Source organism: Pseudophryne corroboree, chromosome 1, assembly GCF_028390025.1.
Source record: "Pseudophryne corroboree isolate aPseCor3 chromosome 1, aPseCor3.hap2, whole genome shotgun sequence".
Lineage (NCBI taxonomy): Eukaryota > Metazoa > Chordata > Amphibia > Anura > Myobatrachidae > Pseudophryne > Pseudophryne corroboree.
The window spans coordinates 85,633,485-85,657,419 of record NC_086444.1 but is presented as its reverse complement, the minus strand read 5'-3'; the positions used below and the strand labels follow the sequence as shown (position 1 = coordinate 85,657,419).

The 23,935-nt window shown below is 47.5% G+C and overlaps 1 protein-coding gene across 1 annotated transcript in view; it reads right to left on the bottom strand.

Annotated features, from left to right (window-relative positions):
- EGFLAM (EGF like, fibronectin type III and laminin G domains) overlaps nt 1-23,935 on the bottom strand; it is a 354,680-nt gene that overhangs the window by 197,025 nt on the left and 133,720 nt on the right. Inside the window, exon 2 of the mRNA XM_063961208.1 lies at nt 1,153-1,262. Within this exon, the coding sequence (XP_063817278.1) occupies nt 1,153-1,262 (110 nt within the window). The remainder of the gene's footprint in view (nt 1-1,152; nt 1,263-23,935) is intronic.

Genomic DNA, 23,935 nt, shown 5'->3' with positions numbered 1-23,935 from the left:
ATGCACTGGGTGGGTAAACAGAGGGGATCAGCAATGTTGCATGGTGCACTTTCATTTGTCTGGAATCTCCTCAGTTCAGGATCAGCGGCACAAGGACAGAGAGGGTATTAAATTCCCGGGTTTCTCTGAGTGGGTCTGTGCCAGCTGTTGAGGTGGATAAATGCCCCCACCGTGGCACAAAGTGGCAGCGAGCACTTCATTTATAATTATTTTTTTCAGAACAGGTGTGGCCTCACTTCTCAGAGTTTGCCAAGTCCCGTGAATCACACAAGCCCGCCGTACGTACAGTAAGTCGCAGCTGCCCTGTTCCGGATAGTGATATAAGCAAACTCTGGCCTTCGTTCAGTATGGATCGCATTTGTAAAGCAGCTTTGCAAATGCGATCTATAGATCTATAGAAAAAGCTGTCAAGTGGGTGAAGTGAAACCTGGACCATACTGGATAAAGTCATCTACTAATCCTCCAGCGGTACAAGTGCGGTAACGTTACGTGACATTAAGTGGTTCTATAAACTGTGAGGCTATATTCTTGAGGGGTGGAATTCATTAATCCATATTTCAAAGTATGCATATGTAATGTATGTTTAATGTGAATTATGCATTTCTGTTGTTTTTATTAAATACAGTATGTGAATTGTTTTATCGCTTCAATGTGCTAACAGTGTGATTTATACCTACATAGTCAAACTAGCGCTGCCAGGTGTCAAACAAACCAGTCGGCCAGGGAATGGGACCTTCCAAAGATTGGACAAGTGAGTAACCAGCTTTACGCAAAAACATTCACATTTGCGGTGAGCGTACGTCAGACTGGGGCAATGGCCGTGTGAATATTCTACTATGATGTGGTTTGAATTCTGGATGGAACAAAAAAACATAGAGGTAATTCCGTGTGGGACACATTCTCAAATTTCACAAGAGGAACGTACAAAATTTTTAAGCCAAATACAGAATAAACCATGTAACAGTTTTGAAAATTTTTGCTCATATCTACCAATCACTATTACTTTTGATTATGTTACAAGAAGAACAGAAAATGTCACCATGAATCCGTGCTCTAGTCCCAAAGTCCAGGAATCCATAGTTTAGTTTTTCTTTTGTGATGTAACGAAAAGCATTTTAGGATTATTACGTTGTCTGTTATCTCCTCACTTACTGTGTAGCCATTGATGTTGTGTATATGTTGTCTGGGCATTCGCCATTGTACACTGAAGGCCGTACAGTTCACAGCTTCCAGAAGAATGTCCAGTGGAGGTCCCAGTCGCTCTGTTCAAAGACAAATTGACAGAATGATAAATTTACACAGGTAGCAGTATCGCAATATTTTCCTTATTAAACAAATGCACATTTTTGGTTTAAAATAAAGGGTTAATGTATCATGTACAGTATGTAAGTTTAGTTGAGAATCCTTACCTAAATAACACTACTGGGGAGAGATCAGTACGAGATCCCGCCAGATGGGATCCCGGCGGTCGGAATACCAACACCGGGATCCCGACCAGCACAATCCCGGCAGCGCTCGCCACGCTGTGGGCACGGTGCCTCACTACTCTCGGCACACTAATTTATTCTCCCTCTATGGGTGTCATGGACACCCACAGAGGGAGAATATGTCGGGATTGTGCCGGTCGGGATCCCGGTGTCGGTATTCCGACCGCCGGGATCCCGTCTGGCGGGATCTTGACCGCATCCCTGGAGAGAGGGGTGTGGTATGTTAGGTAGATTAGACTTAGGTCAACAGTGTCTAGGTCGACCACTATTGGTTGACAGTAAGGTCGACATGGACTCTAGGTCGACATATACTAGGTCGACATGAGAAAAGATTGACATGAGTTTTTTGTACTATTTCTCTAACGTCCTAAGTGGATGCTGGGGACTCCGTAAGGACCATGGGGAATAGCGGCTCCGCAGGAGACTGGGCACAAAAGTAAAGCTTTAGAACTACCTGGTGTGCACTGGCTCCTCCCCCTATGACCCTCCTCCAAGCCTCAGATTTTTGTGCCCGAACGAGAAGGGTGCACACTAGGTGGCTCTCCTGAGCTGCTTAGTGAAAAGTTTAGTTTTAGGTTTTTTATGTTCAGTGAGACCTGCTGGCAACAGGCTCACTGCATCGAGGGACTAAGGGGAGAAGAAGCGAACTCACCTGCGTGCAGAGTGGATTGGGCTTCTTAGGCTACTGGACATTAGCTCCAGAAGGACCGATCACAGGCCCACCCATGGATAGGTCCCAGAGCCGCGCCGCCGGCCCCCTTACAGAGCCAGAAGACAGAAGAGGTCCGGAAAATCGGCGGCAGAAGACGTCCTGTCTTCAACAAGGTAGCGCACAGCACTGCAGCTGTGCGCCATTGCTCTCAGCACACTTCACACTCCGGTCACTGAGGGTGCAGGGCGCTGGGGGGGGGCGCCCTGAGCAGCAATAAAAACACCTTGGATGGCAAAAAATGCATCACATATAGCTCCTGGGCTATATGGATGAATTTAACCCCTGCCAAAATACACAAAAAAACGGGAAATAAGGCCGCCGAGAAGGGGGCGGAGCCTATCTCCTCAGCACACTGGCGCCATTTTCCCTCACAGCTCCGTTGGAGGGAAGCTCCCTGGCTCTCCCCTGCAGTCACTACACTACAGAAAGGGTTAAAAAAGAGAGGGGGGCACTAATTACGCGCAGTATTAAAAATTACAGCAGCTATAAGGGGAAAAACACTTATATAAGGTTATCCCTGTATATATATAGCGCTCTGGTGTGTGCTGGCAAACTCTCCCTCTGTCTCCCCAAAGGGCTAGTGGGGTCCTGTCCTCTATCAGAGCATTCCCTGTGTGTGTGCTGTTTGTCGGTACGTTTGTGTCGACATGTATGAGGAGAAAAATGATGTGGAGACGGAGCAGATTGCCTATAATAGTGATGTCACCCCCTAGGGGGTCGACACCTGAGTGGATGAACTGTTGGAAGGAATTACGTAACAGTGTCAGCTCTGTATAAAAGACAGTGGTTGACATGAGACAGCCGGCTACTCAGCTTGTGCCTGTCCAGACGTCTCATAGGCCGTCAGGGGCTCTAAAGCGCCCGTTACCTCAGATGGCAGATATAGACGCCGACACGGATACTGACTCCAGTGTCGACGGTGAAGAGACAAATGTGACTTCCAGTAGGGCCACACGTTACATGATTGAGACAATGAAAAATGTTTTACACATTTCTGATAATACGAGTACCACCAAAAAGGGGTATTATGTTCGGTGAGGAAAAACTACCTGTAGTTTTCCTGAATCTGAGAAATTAAATGAGGTGTGTGATGATGCGTGGGTTTCCCCCGATAACAACTGATAATTTCTAAAATGTTATTGGCATTATATCCTTTCCCGCCAGAGGTTAGGGTGCGTTGGGAAACACCCCCTAGGGTGGATAAAGCGCTCACACGCTTGTAAGAACAAGGGCTCTACCCTCTCCTGAGATGGCCGCCCTTAAGGATCCTGCTGATAGAAAGCAGGAGGGTATCCTAAAATGTATTTACACACATACTGGTGTTATACTGCGACCAGCAATCGCCTCAGCCTGGATGTGCAGTGCTGGGTTGGCATGGTCGGATTCCCTGACTGAAAATATTGATACCCTAGATAGGGACAGTATATTATTGCCTATAGAGCATTTAAAAGATGCATTTCTATATATGAGTGATGCACAGCGGAATATTTGCCGACTGGCATCAAGTCTAAGTGCGTTGTCCATTTCTGCCAGTAGAGGGTTATGGACACGACAGTGGTCAGGTGAGGCGGATTCCAAAACGGCATTTGGAAGTATTGCCTTATTAAGGGGAGGAGTTATTTGGGGTCGGTCTTTTCAGACCTGGTGGCCACGGCAACAGCTGGGAAATCCACGTTTGTACCCCAGGTCGCCTCTCAACATAAGAAGACGCCGTATTATCAGGCGCAGTCTTTTCGTAGGCAAGCGGGCAAAAGGTTCCTCATTTCTGCCCCGTGACAGAGGGAGAGGAAATAGGCTGCAGAAATCAGCCAGTTCCCAGGAACAGAAACCCTCTCCCGCCTCTGCCAAGCCCTCAGTATGACGCTGGGGCTTTACAAGCAGAATCAGGCACGGTGGGGGCCCGTCTCAATGAATTTCAGCGCGCAGTGGGCTCACTCGCAAGTAGACCCCTGGATCCTTCAGGTGATATCTCAGGGGTACAAATTGGAATTCGAGACGTCTCCCCCTCGCCGTTTCCTAAAGTCGGCTTTTACGATGTCTCCTTCTGACAGGGAGGCAGTTTTGGAAGCCATTCACAAGCTGTATTCCCAGCAGGTGATAATCAAGGTACCCCTCCTGCAACAGGGAACGGGGTATTATTCCACACTGTTGTGGTACCGAAGCCGGACGGCTCGGTGAGACCGATTCTAAATCTAAAATCTTGAACACTTACATACGGAGGTTCAAATTCAAGATTGAGTCACTCAGAGCAGTGATTGCGAACCTGGAAGAAGGGGACTACATGATGTCTCGGGACATCAAGGATGCTTACCTTCATGTTAAAATTTACCCTTCTCACCAAGGGTACCTCAGGTTTATGGTACAGAACTGTCACTATCAGTTTCAGACGCTGCCGTAGGGATGGTCCACGGCACCCCGGGTCTTTACCAAGGTAATGGCCGAAATGATGATACTCCTTCGAAGGAAGGGAATTTTAGTTATCCCTTACTTGGGCGATTCCCTGATAAGGGTAAGATCCAGGGAACAGTTGGAGGTCGGTGTAGCACTATCTCAGGTAGTGTTGCGGCAGCACGATTGGATTCTCAATATTCCAAAATCGCAGCTGATTCCGACGACTCGTCTTCTGTTCTTAGGGATGATCCTGGACACAGTCCAGAAAAAGGTGTTTCTCCCGGAGGAGAAAGTCAGGGAGTTATCCGTGCTAGTCGGGAACCTCCTATAACCGAGCCAAGTCTCAGTACATCAATGAAATGGTTCTGGGAAAAATGGTGGCTTCCTACGAAGCAATCCCATTCGGCAGATTCCACGCAAGAACTTTCCAGTGGGACCTGCTGGACAAATGGTCCGGGTCGCATCTTCAGATGCATCAGCGGATAACCCTGTCACCAAGAACAAGGGTGTCTCTCCTGTGGTGGTTGCAGAGTGCTCATCTTCTAGATGGCCGCACATTCAGGACTGGGGCCTGGTGACCACGGATGCCAGCCTGCGAGGCTGGGGAGCAGTCACACAGGGAAGGAATTTCCAGAGCTTATGGTCAAGCCTGGAGACATCACTTCACATAAATATCCTGAAGCTAAGGGCCATTTACAATGCTCTAAGCTCAGCAAGACCTCTGCTTCAAGGTCACTCGGAGTTGATCCATTCGGACAACATCACGGCAGTCACCCACGTAAACAGACAGGGTGACACAAGAAGCAGGAGGGCAATGGCAGAAGCTGCAACGATTCTTCGCTGGGCGGAAAATCATGTGATAGCACTGTCAGCAGTATTCATTCCGGGAGTGGACAACTGGGAAGCAGACTTCCTCAGCAGACACGACCTCCACCCGGGAGAGTGGGGACTTCACCCAGAAGTCTTCCACATGTTTATAAAACTCGACAAGTATTGCGCCAGGTCAAGGGACCCTCAGGCAATAGCTGTAGACGCTCTGGTAACACAGTGGGTGTACCAGTCAGTGTATGTGTTCCCTCCTCTGCCTCTCATACCCAAGGTACTGAGAATTATAAGATGGAGAGGAGTAAGCACTATATTCGTGGCTCCGGATTGGCCAAGAAGGACTTGCTCCAGCAAGGACCCTGTCTGTTCCAAGACTTACCGCGGCTGCGTTTGACGGCATGGCGGTTGAACGCCGGATCCTGAAGGAGAAAGGCATTCCGAATGAAGTCATTCCTATCCTGATCAAAGCCAGGAAAGATATAACCGCAAAACATTATCACCGCATTTGGCGAAAATATGTTGCGTGGTGCAAGGCCAGTAAGGCCCCGACGGAGGAATTTTCAACTAGGTCGATTCCTACATTTCCTGCAAACAGGAGTGTCTATGGGCCTGAAATGGGGGTCCATTAAGGTTCAAGTTTCGGCCCTGTCAATTTTCTTCCAAAAAGAACTAGCTTCAGTCCCTGAAGTTCAGACGTTTGTGAAAGGAGTACTGTATATACAGCCTCCTTTTGTGCCTCCAGTGGCACATTGGGATCTAAATGTAGTTTTTGGGTTCCAAAAGTCACATTGGTTTGAACCACTTAAATATGTGGAGTTAAAATATCTCACATGGAAATTGGTCATGCTGTTGGCCCTGGCCTGGGCCAGGTGCGTGTCAGAATTGGCGGCTTTATCCTGTAAAAGCCCTCATCTGATTTTCCATTCGGACAGGGCGGAATTGAGGACTTGTCCTCAGTTTCTCCCTAAGGTGGTTTTCAGCGTTTCACCTGAATCAACCTATTGTGGTGCCTGCGGCTACTAGGGACTTGGAGGACTCCAAGTTGCTAGACGTTGTCAGAGCCCTGGACATATAGGTTTCCAGGACGGCTGGAGTCAGAAAATCTGACTCGTTGTTTATTCTGTATGCACCCAACAAGCTGGGTGCTCCTGCTTCTAAGCAGACTATTGCTCGTTGGATTTGTAGTACAATTCAGCTTGCACATTCTGTGGCAGGCCTGCCACAGCCAAAATCTGTAAAAGCCCATTCCACAAGGAAGGTGGGCTCATCTTGGGCGGCTGCCCGAGGGGTCTCGGCTTTACAACTTTGCCGAGCAGCTACTTGGTCAGGAGCAAATACGTTTGTAAAATTCTACAAATTTGATACCCTGGCTGAGGAGGACCTGGTGTTCTCTCATTTGGTGCTGCAGAGTCATCCGCACTCTCCCGCCCGTTTGGGAGCTTTGGTATAATCCCCATGGTCCTTACGGAGTCCCCAGCATCCACTTAGGACGTTAGAGAAAATAAGAATTTACTTACCGATAATTCTATTTCTCGTAGTCCGTAGTGGATGCTGGGCGCCCATCCCAAGTGCGGATTGTCTGCAATACTGGTACATAGTTATTGTTACCAAAAAATCGGGTTATTGCTGTAGTGAGCCATCTTTTCTAGAGGCTCCTCTGTTATCATGCTGTTAACTGGGTTTAGATCACAAGTTATATGGTGTGATTGGTGTGGCTGGTATGAGTCTTACCCGGGATTCAAATTCCTTCCTTATTGTGTACGCTCGTCCGGGCACAGTATCCTAACTGAGGCTTGGAGGAGGGTCATAGGGGGAGGAGCCAGTGCACACCAGGTAGTTCTAAAGCTTTACTTTTGTGCCCAGTCTCCTGCGGAGCCGCTATTCCCCATGGTCCTTACGGAGTCCCCAGCCTCCACTACGGACTACGAGAAATAGAATTATCGGTAAGTAAATTCTTATTTTTTGGTGCCGTTTTCTCCGTACAGTGACCCCAATTAGTGCACCGTGTCCCCTCGCATGCTTCGGGCAAGGTGCCTCGCTCCGCTGCGCTCGGCACAGGTTACCGTTCCCAATTGTAGTCCACATGAATCGTAAAGTATGAAAAGGTTAAAAAAATGAAGAAGAAAAAAGTGAAAAACTGTCGACCTTTTGTCATGTCTACCTCGAACATGTCGACCTAGAGTCCCTGTCGTCCTAGAAACCATGTCGACCTACTTACTGTTGACCAATAGTGGTCGACCTAGACAGTGTCAACCTACTTACTGTCGACCTAAAGACCGGATCCCGGAGAGAGACAGGATAAAACTGCAGCTAAGCCCAGATTAATGCAGAGCTGTACTTGTTTATCACTGGGTGCACTATTCTATGGGGCAGAACAACCAGGTTTCGTCTGGGTATTGGGACAATTTCCAAAGATGCATATTTCCAGGGACAAATCTGTAAATGCTTGGACCATGCCTGGGAATTACAGACAGATGGCAGCTACGTCACACTCACTAAACATCATTATATGACCACTATTGCAAATATTTACATTTTACTGCAATGAACCACACAGGGCAAAAGTACATTGCTCAGCGTTATACTGGATGGGATGTACTGAAGGCTAAAATACATCCAAATCTCCAAAAATGCAGTTTTCTGAGTTTGTCGTTTGTCTGCATTCCCATATGTACCACTTGGGCCCGATGGGTAACGCCATCGTTAGATGTATTTTTATTTAACCACTACGCTCCTATGTAACACAAAACATAACGCAAAAAAGTAGCCTCCTGAATTACAAACATAATCATTGAGACAAATCCTGATGAACAACTTACACGTCCCCCTCCACCTCCCACATATCCACCCCCCAAACCCCCCCCCCTCCCCTGTGTGCGAACGGGTCCTGAAATCCAAGGGCCTCTGTTTCTGTGCTGCAAAGGCAACTGGCACCCTTCCCCCGCAATTGGACCCCCTTACTTTGAAAACAAAAATAACATACTGTATTATCAAAAAACAAAAATCTTTATTTAATAGGCTTATTCTCCCAGCACATAGAATTCCAAATGCTGTTTAGGGGAAGTCAACATGCTGAAAAAAGGCATCAAACTTATCTGGTTTACTTACACACTTATACTGGCCCTCATTCCGAGTTGTTCGCTCGGTAATTTTCTTCGCATCGCAGCGATTTTCCGCTAATTGTGCATGCGCAATGTTCGCACTGCGACTGCGCCAAGTAAATTTGCTAAGAAGTTTGGTATTTTACTCACGGCATTACAAGGTTTTTTCTTCGTTCTGGTGATCGGAGTGTGATTGACAGGAAGTGGGTGTTTCTGGGCGGAAACTGGCCGTTTTATGGGAGTGTGTGAAAAAACGCTGCCGTTTCTGGGAAAAACGCGGGAGTGGCTGAAGAAACGGGGGAGTGTCTGGGCGAACGCTGGGTGTGTTTGTGACGTCAAACCAGGAACGACAAGCACTGAACTGATCGCACTGGAAGAGTCTCGAACTACTCAGAAACTGCACAGAAAAATCTTTTCGCAATATTGCGAATACTTTGTTCGCAATTCTGCTAAGCTAAGATACACTCCCAGTAGGCGGCGGCTTAGCGTGTGCAATGCTGCTAAAAGCAGCTTGCGAGCGAACAACTCGGAATGAGGGCCACTGTCTGTAAAACCCTGTGGGATAGTTATCAAACTTTCTAAAAAGATAAAGGGAGGTGTTGCCGTAGTAACCAATCAGTGAACATTTTACAGAATGCACCAGATAAATGATAGCTAGAATCTGATTTGTTTATGCAGGCCATACCTCCACTAACCCTCTATGGTAGATTTGATAAATCTCCACCAGTAATAAGTTCAAAGAACCCACAAACTACATTCTTACAAAGAGAAAAGTTATGGTGGTCATTCCGAGTTGTTCGCTCGTTGCCGATTTTAGCTATGCTGCGATTTGTTGCTAAATGCGCATGCGCATGGTACGCAGCGCGCATGCACTTAGTTATTTAACTAAAAACTTAGTAGATTTGCTGGTGTTCGTACGACGCTTTTCAGTCGCACTGCTGATCGGTGAATGATTGACAGGAAAGGGGCGTTTCTGGGTGGTAACTGAGCGTTTTCCGGGAGTGTGCTAAAAAACGCAGGCGTGTCAGGGAAAAACGCGGGAGTGTCTGGAGAAACGGGGGAGTGGCTGGCCGAACGCAGGGCGTGTTTGTGACGTCAAACCAGGAACTAAACGGACTGAGCTGATCGCAATCTGTGAGTAGGTCTGGAGCTACTCAGAAACTGCAAAGAATTAGTTAGTAGCAATTCTGCTAATCTTTTGTTCGCTATTCTGCTATGCTAAGATACACTCCCAGAGGGCGGCGGCCTAGCGTGTGCAATGCTGCTAAAAGTAGCTAGCGAGCGAACAACTCGGAATGAGGGCCTATATCTGTTGTTGTACATAAAATACTCATTTCTGTTAATACTGTATCTGGATTCACTTAATTGTACTGTATATACTAAATACTGTAAGATGATCTTTAAGGTACCATAAGCAATAAACTCCCTGTCTGTTTCATAGTTAAAGTTCAAGCATCTGATTTGGGGATATATATATATATATATATATATATATATATATATATATATATATATATATATATATATGATATATGTTGTAAAACATCATCTTACCCTATACGTAGTCATACATTCTGAGGATCTAAGGTCCAGAGAGATGTCTCCCACAGGAATATCAATCAATTCTATCAGCACTTATTAATGGGTTCTTTTATAACCTTTGATGAACCGCAGTGAAGCTTATTTCTCTAACGTCCTAAGTGGATGCTGGGGACTCCGTCAGGACCATGGGGAATAGCGGCTCCGCAGGAGACAGGGCACAAAAATAAAGCTTTAGGATTAGGTGGTGTGTACTAGCTCCTCCCCCTATGACCCTCCTCCAAGCCTCAGTTTTTGTGCCCGTCCGAGCAGGGTGCAATCTAGGTGGCTCTCCTAAAGAGCTGCTTAGAAAAAGTTTTTAGGTTTTTTATTTTCAGTGAGTCCTGCTGGCAACAGGCTCACTGCATCGAGGGACTTAGGGGAGAGAATTTCAACTCACCTGCGTGCAGGATGGATTGGATTCTTAGGCTACTGGACACCATTAGCTCCAGAGGGAGTCGGAACACAGGTCTCACCCTGGGGTTCGTCCCGGAGCCGCGCCGCCGACCCCCCTTACAGATGCTGAAGATTGAAGGTCCGGAAACAGGCGGCAGAAGGCTCTTCAGTCTTCATGAAGGTAGCGCACAGCACTGCAGCTGTGCGCCATTGTTGTCACACACTTCACACCAAGCGGTCACGGAGGGTGCAGGGCGCTGCTGGGGGCGCCCTGGGCAGCAATATTTATTACCTTTATGGCAAAAGAATACATCACATATAGCCATTGAGGCTATATGTATGTATTTAACCCATGCCAGTTATCTAAAACCACGGGAGAAAAGCCCGCCGAAATAGGGGGCGGAGCTTATTCTCCTCAGCACACAGCGCCATTTTCCTGCTCAGCTCCGCTGTGAGGAAGGCTCCCAGGACTCTCCCCTGCACTGCACTACAGAAACAGGGTAAAACAGAGAGGGGGGGCATTTTTTTGGCGATATTTGATATATTTAAGCTGCTATAAAGAACAACACTTATATAAGGTTGTTCCCATATATATTATAGCGCTTGGGTGTGTGCTGGCAAACTCTCCCTCTGTCTCCCCAAAGGGCTAGTGGGGTCCTGTCTTCGATAAGAGCATTCCCTGTGTGTCTGCTGTGTGTCGGTACGTGTGTGTCGACATGTATGAGGACGATGTTGGTGTGGAGGCAGAGCAATTGCCGATAATGGTGATGTCACCCCCCAGGGAGTCGACACCGGAATGGATGGCTTTGTTTATGGAATTACGTGATAATGTCAGCACATTACAAAAATCAGTTGACGACATGAGACGGCCGGCAAACCAGTTAGTACCTGCCCAGGCGTCTCAGACACCGTCAGGGGCTGTAAAGCGCCCTTTACCTCAGTCGGTCGACACAGACCCAGACACAGACACTGAATCTAGTGTCGACGGTGATGAAACAAACGTATTTTCAAGTAGGGCCACACGTTATATGATCACGGCAATGAAGGAGGCTTTGCATATCTCTGATACTGCAAGTACCACAAAAAGGGGTATTATGTGGGGGGTGAAAAAACTACCTGTAGTTTTTCCTGAATCAGAGGAATTAAATGATGTATGTGATGAAGCGTGGGTTAACCCAGATAGAAAAATGCTAATTTCAAAAAAGTTATTAGCATTATACCCTTTCCCGCCAGAGGTTAGGGCGCGCTGGGAAACACCCCCTAGGGTGGATAAGGCGCTCACACGCTTATCAAAACAAGTGGCGTTACCGTCTCCTGATACGGCCGCCCTCAGGGATCCAGCTGATAGGAGAATGGAAACTACCCTAAAAAGTATATACACACATACTGGTGTTATACTGCGACCAGCCATCGCCTCAGCCTGGATGTGCAGTGCTGGGGTCGTCTGGTTGGATTCCCTGACTGAAAATATTGATACCCTGGATAGGGACAGTATTTTATTGACTATAGAGCAATTAAAGGATGCTTTCCTTTATATGCGAGATGCTCAGAGAGATATTTGCACTCTGGCATCGAGAGTAAATGCGATGTCCATATCTGCCAGAAGGAGTTTATGGACGCGACAGTGGTCAGGTGATGCGGATTCCAAACGACATATGGAAGTATTGCCGTATAAAGGGGAGGAATTATTTGGCGTCGGTCTATCGGATCTGGTGGCCACGGCAACTGCCGGAAAATCCACCTTTTTACCTCAGACCCCCTCCCAACAGAAAAAGACACCGTCTTTTCAGCCGCAGTCCTTTCGGTCCTATAAGAACAAGCGGACAAAAGGACAGTCATATCTGCCTCGGGGCAGAGGAAGGGGTAAGAGAGGGCAGCAAGCAGCCCCTGCCCAGGAACAGAAGCCCTCCCAGGGTTCTGCAAAGCCCTCAGCATGACGCTGGGGCCTTACAAGCGGACTCAGGAGCGGTGGGGGGTCGACTCAAGAAATTCAGCGCACAGTGGGCTTGCTCACAGGTGGACCCCTGGATTCTGCAGGTAGTATCTCAGGGTTACAGGTTGAAATTCGAGAAGTCTCCCCCTCGCCGGTTCCTAAAGTCTGCTTTGCCAACGTCTCCCTCAGACAGGGCGACGGTATTGGAAGCCATTCACAAGCTGTTTTCTCAGCAGGTGATAGTCAAGGTACCCCTCCTACAACAGGGAAAGGGGTATTACTCCACGCTATTTGTGGTACCGAAGCCGGACGGCTCGGTAAGACCTATTCTAAATCTGAAATCTTTGAACCTGTACATACAAAAATTCAAGTTCAAGATGGAGTCACTCAGAGCAGTGATAGCGAATCTGGAAGAAGGGGACTTTATGGTGTCCCTGGACATAAAGGATGCTTACCTACATGTCCCAATTTGCCCTTCACATCAAGGGTACCTCAGGTTCGTGGTGCAAAACTGTCATTATCAGTTTCAGACGCTGCCGTTTGGATTGTCCACGGCACCTCGGGTCTTTACCAAGGTAATGGCCGAAATGATGATTCTTCTGCGAAGAAGAGGCGTATTAATTATCCCTTACTTGGACGATCTCCTGATAAGGGCAAGGTCCAGAGAACAGCTGGAAGACGGAGTATCACTAACCCAACTAGTGCTGCAACAACACGGGTGGATTCTGAATTTTCCAAAATCTCAGTTGACCCCGACGACACGTCTGCTGTTCCTGGGAATGATTCTGGACACGGTTCAGAAAAAGGTGTTTCTTCCGGAGGAGAAAGCCAGGGAGTTATCCGAACTTGTCAGGAACCTCCTAAAACCAGGAAAAGTGTCTGTGCATCAATGCACAAGAGTCCTGGGAAAGATGGTGGCTTCTTACGAAGCGATTCCATTCGGCAGATTCCACGCACGAACTTTTCAGTGGGATCTGCTGGACAAATGGTCCGGATCGCATCTGCAGATGCATCAGCGGATAACCTTATCGCCACGGACAAGGGTGTCTCTTCTGTGGTGGTTGCAGAGTGCTCATCTGTTAGAGGGCCGCAGATTCGGCATACAGGACTGGGTCCTGGTGACCACGGATGCCAGTCTGAGAGGCTGGGGAGCGGTCACACAGGGAAGAAACTTCCAGGGAGTATGGTCAAGCCTGGAGATGTCTCTTCACATAAATATACTGGAGCTAAGAGCGATTTACAATGCTCTAAGTCTGGCAAAACCCCTGCTTCAGGGTCAGCCGGTGTTGATCCAGTCGGACAACATCACGGCAGTCGCCCACGTAAACAGACAGGGCGGCACAAGAAGCAGGACAGCAATGGCAGAAGCTGCAAGGATTCTTCGCTGGGCGGAAGATCATGTGATAGCACTGTCAGCAGTATTCATTCCGGGAGTGGACAACTGGGAAGCAGACTTCCTCAGCAGACACGATCTACACCCGGGAGAGTGGGGACTTCATCCAGAAGTCTTCCACATGATTGTGAACCGTTGGGAAAAACCAATGGTGGATATGATGGCGTCCCGCCTCAACAAAAAACTGGACAGGTATTGCGCCAGGTCAAGAGACCCTCAGGCAATAGCTGTGGACGCTCTGGTAACACCGTGGGTGTTCCAGTCAGTGTATGTGTTCCCTCCTCTGCCTCTCATACCAAAGGTACTGAGAATTATACGGCAAAAGGGAGTAAGAACGATACTAGTGGCTCCGGATTGGCCAAGAAGAACTTGGTACCCGGAACTTCAAGAGATGCTCACGGAGGATCCGTGGCCTCTACCTCTAAGACCGGACCTGCTTCAGCAGGGACCGTGTCTATTCCAAGACTTACCGCGGCTGCGTTTGACGGCATGGCGGTTGAACGCCGAATTCTAAGGGAAAAAGGCATTCCGGAAGAGGTCATTCCTACACTGGTAAAAGCCAGGAAGGAGGTGACTGCACAACATTATCACCGCATTTGGAGAAAATATGTTGCGTGGTGTGAGGCCAGGAAGGCCCCCACGGAGGAATTTCAACTGGGTCGATTCCTACATTTCCTGCAAACAGGATTGTCTATGGGCCTCAAATTGGGGTCCATTAAGGTTCAAATTTCGGCCCTGTCGATTTTCTTCCAGAAAGAATTGGCTTCAGTTCCTGAAGTCCAGACTTTTGTAAAAGGAGTACTACATATACAGCCCCCGGTTGTGCCCCCAGTGGCACCGTGGGATCTTAATGTAGTCTTGGATTTTCTCAAATCCCATTGGTTTGAGCCGCTCAAATCGGTGGAGTTGAAGTATCTTACATGGAAAGTAACCATGCTACTGGCCCTGGCTTCAGCCAGGAGAGTATCAGAATTGGCGGCTTTATCATATAAGAGCCCATATCTGATTTTCCATGCGGACAGGGCAGAACTGCGGACACGTCCTCATTTTCTGCCTAAGGTGGTGTCAGCGTTTCACCTGAACCAGCCTATTGTGGTGCCTGCGGCTACTAACGATTTGGAGGATTCCAAGTTGTTGGACGTGGTCCGGGCATTGAAAATATATATTTCAAGAACGGCGGGAAACAGAAAGTCTGACTCACTGTTTATATTGTATGCACCCAACAAGATGGGTGCTCCTGCTTCTAAGCAGACGATTGCTCGTTGGATTTGTAGCACAATTCAACTTGCACATTCTGTGGCAGGCTTGCCACAACCTAAATCTGTCAAGGCCCATTCCACAAGGAAAGTGGGCTCATCCTGGGCGGCTGCCCGGGGGGTCTCGGCATTACAACTCTGCCGAGCGGCTACTTGGTCAGGGGCAAACACATTTGCAAAATTCTACAAATTTGATACCCTGGCTGAGGAGGACCTTGAGTTCTCTCATTCGGTGCTGCAGAGTCATCCGCATTCTCCCGCCCGTTTGGGAGCTTTGGTATAATCCCCATGGTCCTGACGGAGTCCCCAGCATCCACTTAGGACGTTAGAGAAAATAAGAATTTACTTACCGATAATTCTATTTCTCGTAGTCCGTAGTGGATGCTGGGCGCCCATCCCAAGTGCGGATTGTCTGCAATACTTGTACATAGTTATTGTTACAAACAAATTCGGGTTGTTATTATTGTGAGCCGTCTGTTCAGAGGCTCCTACGTTTGTCATACTGTTAACTGGGTTCAGATCACAAGTTATACGGTGTGATTGGTGTGGCTGGTATGAGTCTTACCCGGGATTCAAAATCCTTCCTTATTGTGTACGCTCGTCCGGGCACAGTATCCTAACTGAGGCTTGGAGGAGGGTCATAGGGGGAGGAGCCAGTACACACCACCTAATCCTAAAGCTTTATTTTTGTGCCCTGTCTCCTGCGGAGCCGCTATTCCCCATGGTCCTGACGGAGTCCCCAGCATCCACTACGGACTACGAGAAATAGAATTATCGGTAAGTAAATTCTTATTTTTCCTAAAACCAATACCTCTGATTGTTCCAGCTCTGGCTGGAGACTGTGAGAAATGAAGACTGTCCATGAGAGACTCTCTTACCAATGGCTATGAAGGAAAATCATAGGAGAACAGAGATTCCAAGCCAACTGTCTTTGAGTGTCTGAAACAAGCATCTGTGGTGGACTCATTATAAGGACAGGATGCGGTTATATGTCTGGCAGTAGGGAGACCGTCGGTCACTATACCGACGCCGGGATCCCAAACAGTGAACAGCCCGGCAGTCGGCATGCCGACCAACAGGGACTATTCCCACAACACCAATAGAGTGGGAATAGAACCTGTGGCGAGCGCAGTGAGCCACGAGCCCGCTGTGTGGCGAGAGCGGGGAGCCTGCAAGGGTCTTCGATGTGCCCCCCGGCCATCTAAAAGCCTGGACCCTGTGTCGGTATAGTGACCGGCGGTCTCCCAACTGTCGGTCACACAAACACAACCCATAAGGACTGTGGTATCTTTTTTGCATAAGACGTTGCACATTCACAAACAGACAAATGGAAGGTAATGTGCAGATTCCCAAATACATGATTAGTGCACATCTGTATGATATGGAGGAGGACATATTATCTGTCTGTCCATTGTCATACTATCCAGCGCCATATTCCCCCCATCCATAACTTTGTGCACAAAGGGGGACATTTACTAAGCAGTGATAAGAGCGGAGAAGTGAGCCAGTGGAGAAGTTGCTCCATCAACCAATCAGCACTGAAGTAACATCTATAATTTGCATGCTATAAAATGATACAGAGCTGCTGATTGGTTGATGGGGCAATTTCTCCACTGGCTCACTTCTCCGCTCTTATCACTTAGTAAATGTCCCCCTATTTTCTTTTCCATGGAATCCTGCTACCTATGTTCTAATTAATCTCTGTACCTCTATCTATCTATCTATCTATCTATCTATCTATCTATCTATCTATATATCTAAAAACACAAAAGCCATACTGAATTGCAGAGAGGTTGTACGGTAATACCATATATGAAGCGTGGCAGACCTAACACAAAGTGACAGTAATAGTGAAGACAACCTGGTCACGTCAAGTGAACTGACATGTTCATCGTATTAGACCTGGCTGTCAACCCAGGTTGAATTATACAAGAAGCAAACACACACTAAATGCTAAGTAGCCTTCACTTTCCCCCCCAGGTAACTGTCACAACAACCTTCTTATATCACCCAGCATAAAATTAACATAATATGTTGTAAGGTAACAATTTTTAATCTTGAATATTCCTGAACAGAATTCATGGGGTGATTATGTGGACATAAATCCCTAGAAGGCTCGAGAGTCTAAATTTAAACATCCGGATATCAAAATGACCTGCTGTAAGTAATGAAATGTACCTATTCGCTCATCATTAACTCAAGTGAGTTAAGTTCCACTTATACAGGTTGAGTATCCCATATCCAAATATTCCGAAATACGGAATTTTTTGAGTGAGAGTGAGATAGTGAAACCTTTGTTTTCTGATGGCTCAATGTACACAAACTTTGTTTAATACACAAAGCTATTAAAAATATTGTATTAAATGACCTTCAGGCTGTGTGTATAAGGTGTATATGAAATATAAATGAATTGTGAGAATGTAGACACACTTTGTTTAATGCATAAAGTTATTAAAAATATTGGCTAAAATGACCTTCAGGCTGTGTGTATAAGGTGTATATGAAAATAAGAATTTACTCACCGGTAATTCTATTTCTCGTAGTCCGTAGTGGATGCTGGGAACTCCGTAAGGACCATGGGGAATAGACGGGCTCCGCAGGAGACTGGGCACTCTAAAAGAAAGATTAGGTACTATCTGGTGTGCACTGGCTCCTCCCTCTATGCCCCTCCTCCAGACCTCAGTTAAGGAAACTGTGCCCGGAAGAGCTGACACAACAAGGAAAGGATTTGGAATCCAGGGTAAGACTCATACCAGCCACACCAATCACACCGTGTAACTTGTGATAACCATACCCAGTTAACAGTATGAACAACAACTGAGCCTCAGTAACAGATGGCTCATAACAATAACCCTTTAGTTAAGCAATAACTATATACATGTATTGCAGAGAGTCCGCACTTGGGACGGGCGCCCAGCATCCACTACAGACTACGAGAAATAGAATTACCGGTGAGTAAATTCTTATTTTCTCTGACGTCCTAGTGGATGCTGGGAACTCCGTAAGGACCATGGGGATTATACCAAAGCTCCCAAACGGGCGGGAGAGTGCGGATGACTCTGCAGCACCGCATGAGCAAACTCAAGGTCCTCCTCAGCCAGGGTATCAAACTTGTAGAACTTAGCAAACTTGTTTGACCCCGACCAAGTAGCAGCTCGGCAAAGCTGTAAAGCCGAGACCCCTCAGGCAGCCGCCCAAGAAGAGCCCACCTTCCTTGTGGAATGGGCTTTCACCATTTTGGATGTGGCAATCAAGCCGCAGAGTGAACCAGCTGAATCGTGCTATAGATCCAGCGAACAATAGTCTGCATCGAAGCAGGAGCGCCAACCTTGTTGGCTGCATACAGAATAAACAGCGAGTCAGACTTTCCGACTCCCGCCTTTCTGGAAACATACATTTTCAAAACCCGGACTACGTCCAGCAACTTGGAATCCTCCAAGTCCCTAGTAGCCGCAGGCACCACAATAGGCTGGTTCAAATTAAACGATGATACCACCCTAGGAAGAAATTGGGGACGAGTCCTCAATTCTGCCCTGTCCATATGGAAGATCAGATAAGGGTTTTTACATGACAAAACCGTCAATACTGACACACGCCTAGCCGAAGCTAAGGCCAATAGCATGACCACTTTCCACGTGAGATATTTTAGCTCCATGGTCTTAAGTGGCTCAAACCAGTGGGATTTCAGGAAATCCAACACAACGTTAAGATCCCAAGGTGCCACCGGTGGCACAAAAGGAGGCTGAATATGCAGCACCCCCGGAACAACATCTGAACTTCAGGCAGTGAAGCCAGTTCATTTTTAGAGAAAATGTATAGGGCCGAAATCTTGACCTTTATGGATCCTAATTTTAGGCCCATAGTCACTCCTGACTGTAGGAAGTGCAGGAATCGACCCCGCTGGAATTCCTCTGTAGGGCCTTCCCGGCCTCACACCAAGCAACCTATTTTCGCCATATACAGTGAAAAAGTCTTGCTGTCACGTCTTTCATAACCTTTATCAGCGTAGGAATAACTGCATCCGGAATGCCCTTTTCCGCTAGGATCCGGCGTTCAACCGCCATGCCGTCAAATGCAGCCACGGTAAATTTTGGAACAGACAGGGCCCCTGTTGCAACATGTCCTGTCTGAGAGGCAGAAGCCCTGAGTCCTCTGAGAGCATTTCCTGCAGCTCCGGGTACCGAGTCCTTCTTGGCCAATTCGGAGCAAAGAATATTGTTTTCACTCCTCCTTTTATTACAATTCTCAGCCCTTGTGTATGAGAGGAAGAGGAGGGAATACAGAGACCGACTGGAACACCCACAGTGTTACTAGTGCGACCACAGCTATCACCTGAGGGTCCCTTGACCCGGCGTAAAACCTTTTTTAGCTTTTTATTGAGGTGGGACGCCATCTAGTCCACCTTAGGCAGTTCCCATCAATTTGCAAAATGCGTGAAGACTTCCTGATGAAGTCCCCACTTTCCCGGGTGGAGGTCGTGCCTGCTGAGGAAGTCTGCTTCCCAGATGTCCACTCCCGGAACGAACACTGCTGACAGTGTGCTTACTTGATTCTCCGCCCAGCGAAGAATTCTGGTGGCTTCTACCCTCGCCACCCTGCTCCTTGTGCCACCTTGGCGGTTTACATGAACCCCTGCGGTCTGACTGGATCAGAACCAGTTGGTCGCGAAGCAGGATCTCCGCTTGACTTAGGGCATTGTATATGGCCCTTAGTTCCAGGATATTGATGTGAAGGCAAGTCAGTTGACTTGATCACAGACCTTGGAAATTTCTTCCCTGTGTAACTGCCCCCCACCCTCGGAGGCTTGCATCAGTGGTCACCAGGATCCAGTCCTGAATGCCGAATCTGCGGCCCTCGAGAAGGTGAGCACTCTGCAGCCACCACAGGAGAGACACCCTGGCCCTGGGGGATAGGGTGATTAACCGATGCATCTGAAGAGGTGATCCGGACCACTTGTCCAGTAAGTCCCATTGGAAGGTCCTTGCATGGAACCTGCTTAAGGGGATGGCCTCGTATGATGCCACCATCCTTCCCAGGACTCGAGTGCAGTGATGCACTGACACCTGTTTTGGTTTTAATAGATTTCTCACCAGTGTCATGAGCTCCTGAGCTCTCTCTATCGGGAGATAACCCTTTTCTGGTCTGTGTCTAGGATCGTGCCTAGGAGAGGCAGATGAGCTGTAGGAAACAACTGCGACTTTGGAATATATAGAATCCAGCCGTGTTGCCGTTACACTTCCAGAGAAAGTGATACGCTGTTCAGCAACTGCTCTCTTGATCTCGCTTTTATGAGGAGATCATCCAAGTATGTGATAATAGTGACACCTTGCTTCCGCAGGAGCACAATCATATCCGCCATTACCATGGTGAATATTCTCGGGGCCGTGGAGAGACCAAACGGCAACATCTGAAATTGGTAATGACAATCCCGTACCGCAATTCTGAGGTACGCCTAATGAGGTGGATAAATGGGGACCTGAAGGTATGCATCCCTTATGTCCCGATTCACAATAAAGTCTCCCCCTTTTTAGGCTTGCACTGACCGCTCTTAGCGATTCCATCTTGAACTTGAACCTTCTCAGGTATATGTTCAGGGATTTTTAATTCAATATGGGTCTGACCGAACCGTCTGGTTTCGGGATTACAACATGGTCTAATAACACCCTCTTGTTGAAGGAGGGGACCCTTGACCACCACCTGTTAAAGATACAATTTGTGAATTGCAGATAACACTGGCTCCCTCTCTTGGGGGGAAGCCCGCAGGGCCGTCGGTGAGGGGGCATCTTCTCACAGTCCAGCTTGTATCCCTGAGACACAATATCTATTGCCCAGGGATCAAACAGGGAGTGAACCCACTTGTGGCTGAACTTACGAAGGCGTGTCCCCACCGGGCCTAGCTCCGCCTGTGGAGCCCCAGCAACATTGGTGGATTTTTTTGTAGGGGCCGGGGAGGACTTCTGTTCCTGGGAACTAGCTGCCCGGCTCTGACAAGAAAGGACGCCCCTCAGACTTTCTTGTTTCTTTATACGAAAGGCTGCATTTAATAATGTCGTGCTTTCTTAGGCTGTGCAGGAATATAAGGCAAACTAGCAGAATTACCAGCTATAGCTGTGGAGACCAGGCCCGAGAACCCTTCTCCACACAATCCTCAGCCTTCCATATGCCTCTTAAGTCGGCATCATCTGTCCAATGCATATTCTACAGGACACGTCAAGCAGAGATCGACATAGCTTTGACTCTAGGACCCAGTATACTCATGTCTCTTTGGGCATGCTTTATAACTATATATCACTTAAGACAGCATCTTTAATATATTTATATTGCATACTAGGGTCTCATCTCTGCTGATAAGGTACCTGACCACGCTGCCACAGCCCTATAAACCCATGCCGACACAATCGCCAGTCTGGGTAGTATACTAGAATGTGCACGCTATCTGCAGGATCCCTGAGAATAGCAAGTGCTACCGTCTGTGCAAACAGGACACCCCAGGGGAAGATTCTCAACATATCCTGGCCCTAGTGGGGAAAGTATAGAGCCTGAGAATTCTCTTGTGGGAAGCTGCCGTCTCTTGTCTGGAGATTCCCGCTCTTTTTCCTCATGAGAGGAGGGAAATTTACCTCAGCATTCTTCCCCTTAAACATGTGTACTCTCGTGTCAGGGACAGATGAGTCATCAGTGATATGCAAATCATCTATTATTTCAATGATCATATATTGAATACCTTATAGCCATCTTGGCTGTAACTTTGCATTATCGTAGTCGACAGTGGAGTTAAACTCCATGTCGATACCAGTGTTTGTTATTATGGATAGTGAGCATTGTGAGACTCTGAAGGTCTCTGTGACATAGGGACAGACATGGGTAGATTTCCTGTCTGTTCCCTAACCTTTTGTGCAATAAATTCACCTTAGCACTTACACATATCCAAACAGGTGTCGGCGTTGTCGACGGAGACACCCTCTCACACACATATCCGCTCTATCACCTCCTTAGAGGAGCCTTTTACCTCAGACATGTCGACACACGCGTACCGACACACCACACACACAGGGGATGCTCTATTTGAGGACAGTTCCCCCACAAGGCCCTTTGGAGAGACAGAGAGAGAGTATGCCAGCACACACCCCAGCGCTATATGACCCAGGGATTACACTACAACTCAGTGTTTACCCAGTAGCTGCTGTATATACAAATTTTGCGCCTAAATTTATGTGCCCCCCCCCTCTCTTTTCACCCTTTGTGTACCAGGATACTGCCGGGGAGAGCCTGGGGAGCTTCCTTCCAGCGGAGCTGTGAAGAGAAAATGGCGCTGGTGTGCTGAGGAAGAAGGCCCGGCCCCCTCAGCGGCGGGCTTCTGTCCTGTTTCTGACTAAAAATGGCGGGGGTTTTACACATATACAGTTTTCCAGACTGTATTATGTGTATATATTGCCAAAAGGTATACTTATTGCAGCCCAGGGCGCCCCCCCCCCCTGCGCCCTGCACCCTACTGTGACCGGAGTGTGTGGTGTGCAGTGGGAGCAATGGCGCACAGCTGCAGTGCTCTGCGCTACCTTAATGAAGGCCGGAGTCTTCTGCCGCCGATTTTATCTCCTCCTGTCTTCTGGCTCTGCAAGGGGGACGGCGGCGCGGCTCCGGGAACGGACAATCGAGGTCAGGCCCTGTGTTCGAACCCTCTGGAGCTAATGGTGTCCAGTAGCCTAAGAAGCACAAGCTAGCTGCACGCAGGTAGGTTTGCTTCTCTCCCCTCAGTCCCACGTAGCAGTGAGTCTGTTGCCAGCAGATCTCACTGAAAATAAAAAACCTAACAAATACTTTCTTTCTAGCAAGCTCAGGAGAGCCCACTAGGTGCATCCAGCTCTGGCCGGGCACAGATTCTAACTGAGGTCTGGAGGAGGGGCATAGAGGGAGGAGCCAGTGCACACCAGATAGTAACTAATCTTTCTTTTAGAGTGCCCAGTCTCCTGCGGAGCCTGTCTATTCCCCATGGTCCTTACGGAGTTCCCAACATCCACTAGGACGTCAGAGAAACATAAATGCATTCTGTGCTTAGACTTAGGTCCCATCGCCATGATATCTCATTATGGTATGCAATTATTCCAAAATACGGAAACATCCGATATCCAAAATACCTCTGGTCCCAAGCATTTTGGATAAGGGATACTCAACATGTAGCACATTTCATGAAAAAAACTATTTTGTTGTTGTTTTAGTTTTTTAAGTAAATTGATCAAAATGCCAGCCTATAATAAGGATCTTCATGTTTACCATTTCTCCTTGGTTTGTTTCTTGAGTTTGGTAGAGCCAGATTTTTCATAGTATTATGAGACTACCATAGTAACCACAGTCGCATGGCACATGTTGCAGTGAGCAGGGAGGCTTTGGAACGCTACTCTGAGCTGAACTTTTACCATAACAGCCATTGGGAATTCTTATTTAACCTCCTGTTCAGCTAGAGATATTAAAGACTCCAAGTGAAGTGTTTAACTATGTCAAAGGTGTTTAGCGGTAAAGGATATGGCGGAGGTGCCTGCAACCAGCAGCTTAATGTCAGCACTTGAGGTACAGCAGAACAGAAGATCCACATCATAAATCATATGGTCAGATAACAAAAGAGAAACAAACAGGGAAAAGATAACGCAGGCATTTTGGAAACCATGACCTGGAGTAAAGAAAGGCGGAAGTGACATTAAAAAAATTGTCTAGGGATTCCGTTCTTTTAAGGCCATCCATTTAAACAAAAAATAAAAAAAATCACACATTTCCGAAACATCTACTAAAATCAGATAGACCAAAAATGTTTATGTAAAACAGGCAACCTTCGTATCTCCGACTGTAGTGGAACTGCAAATCCCACAGC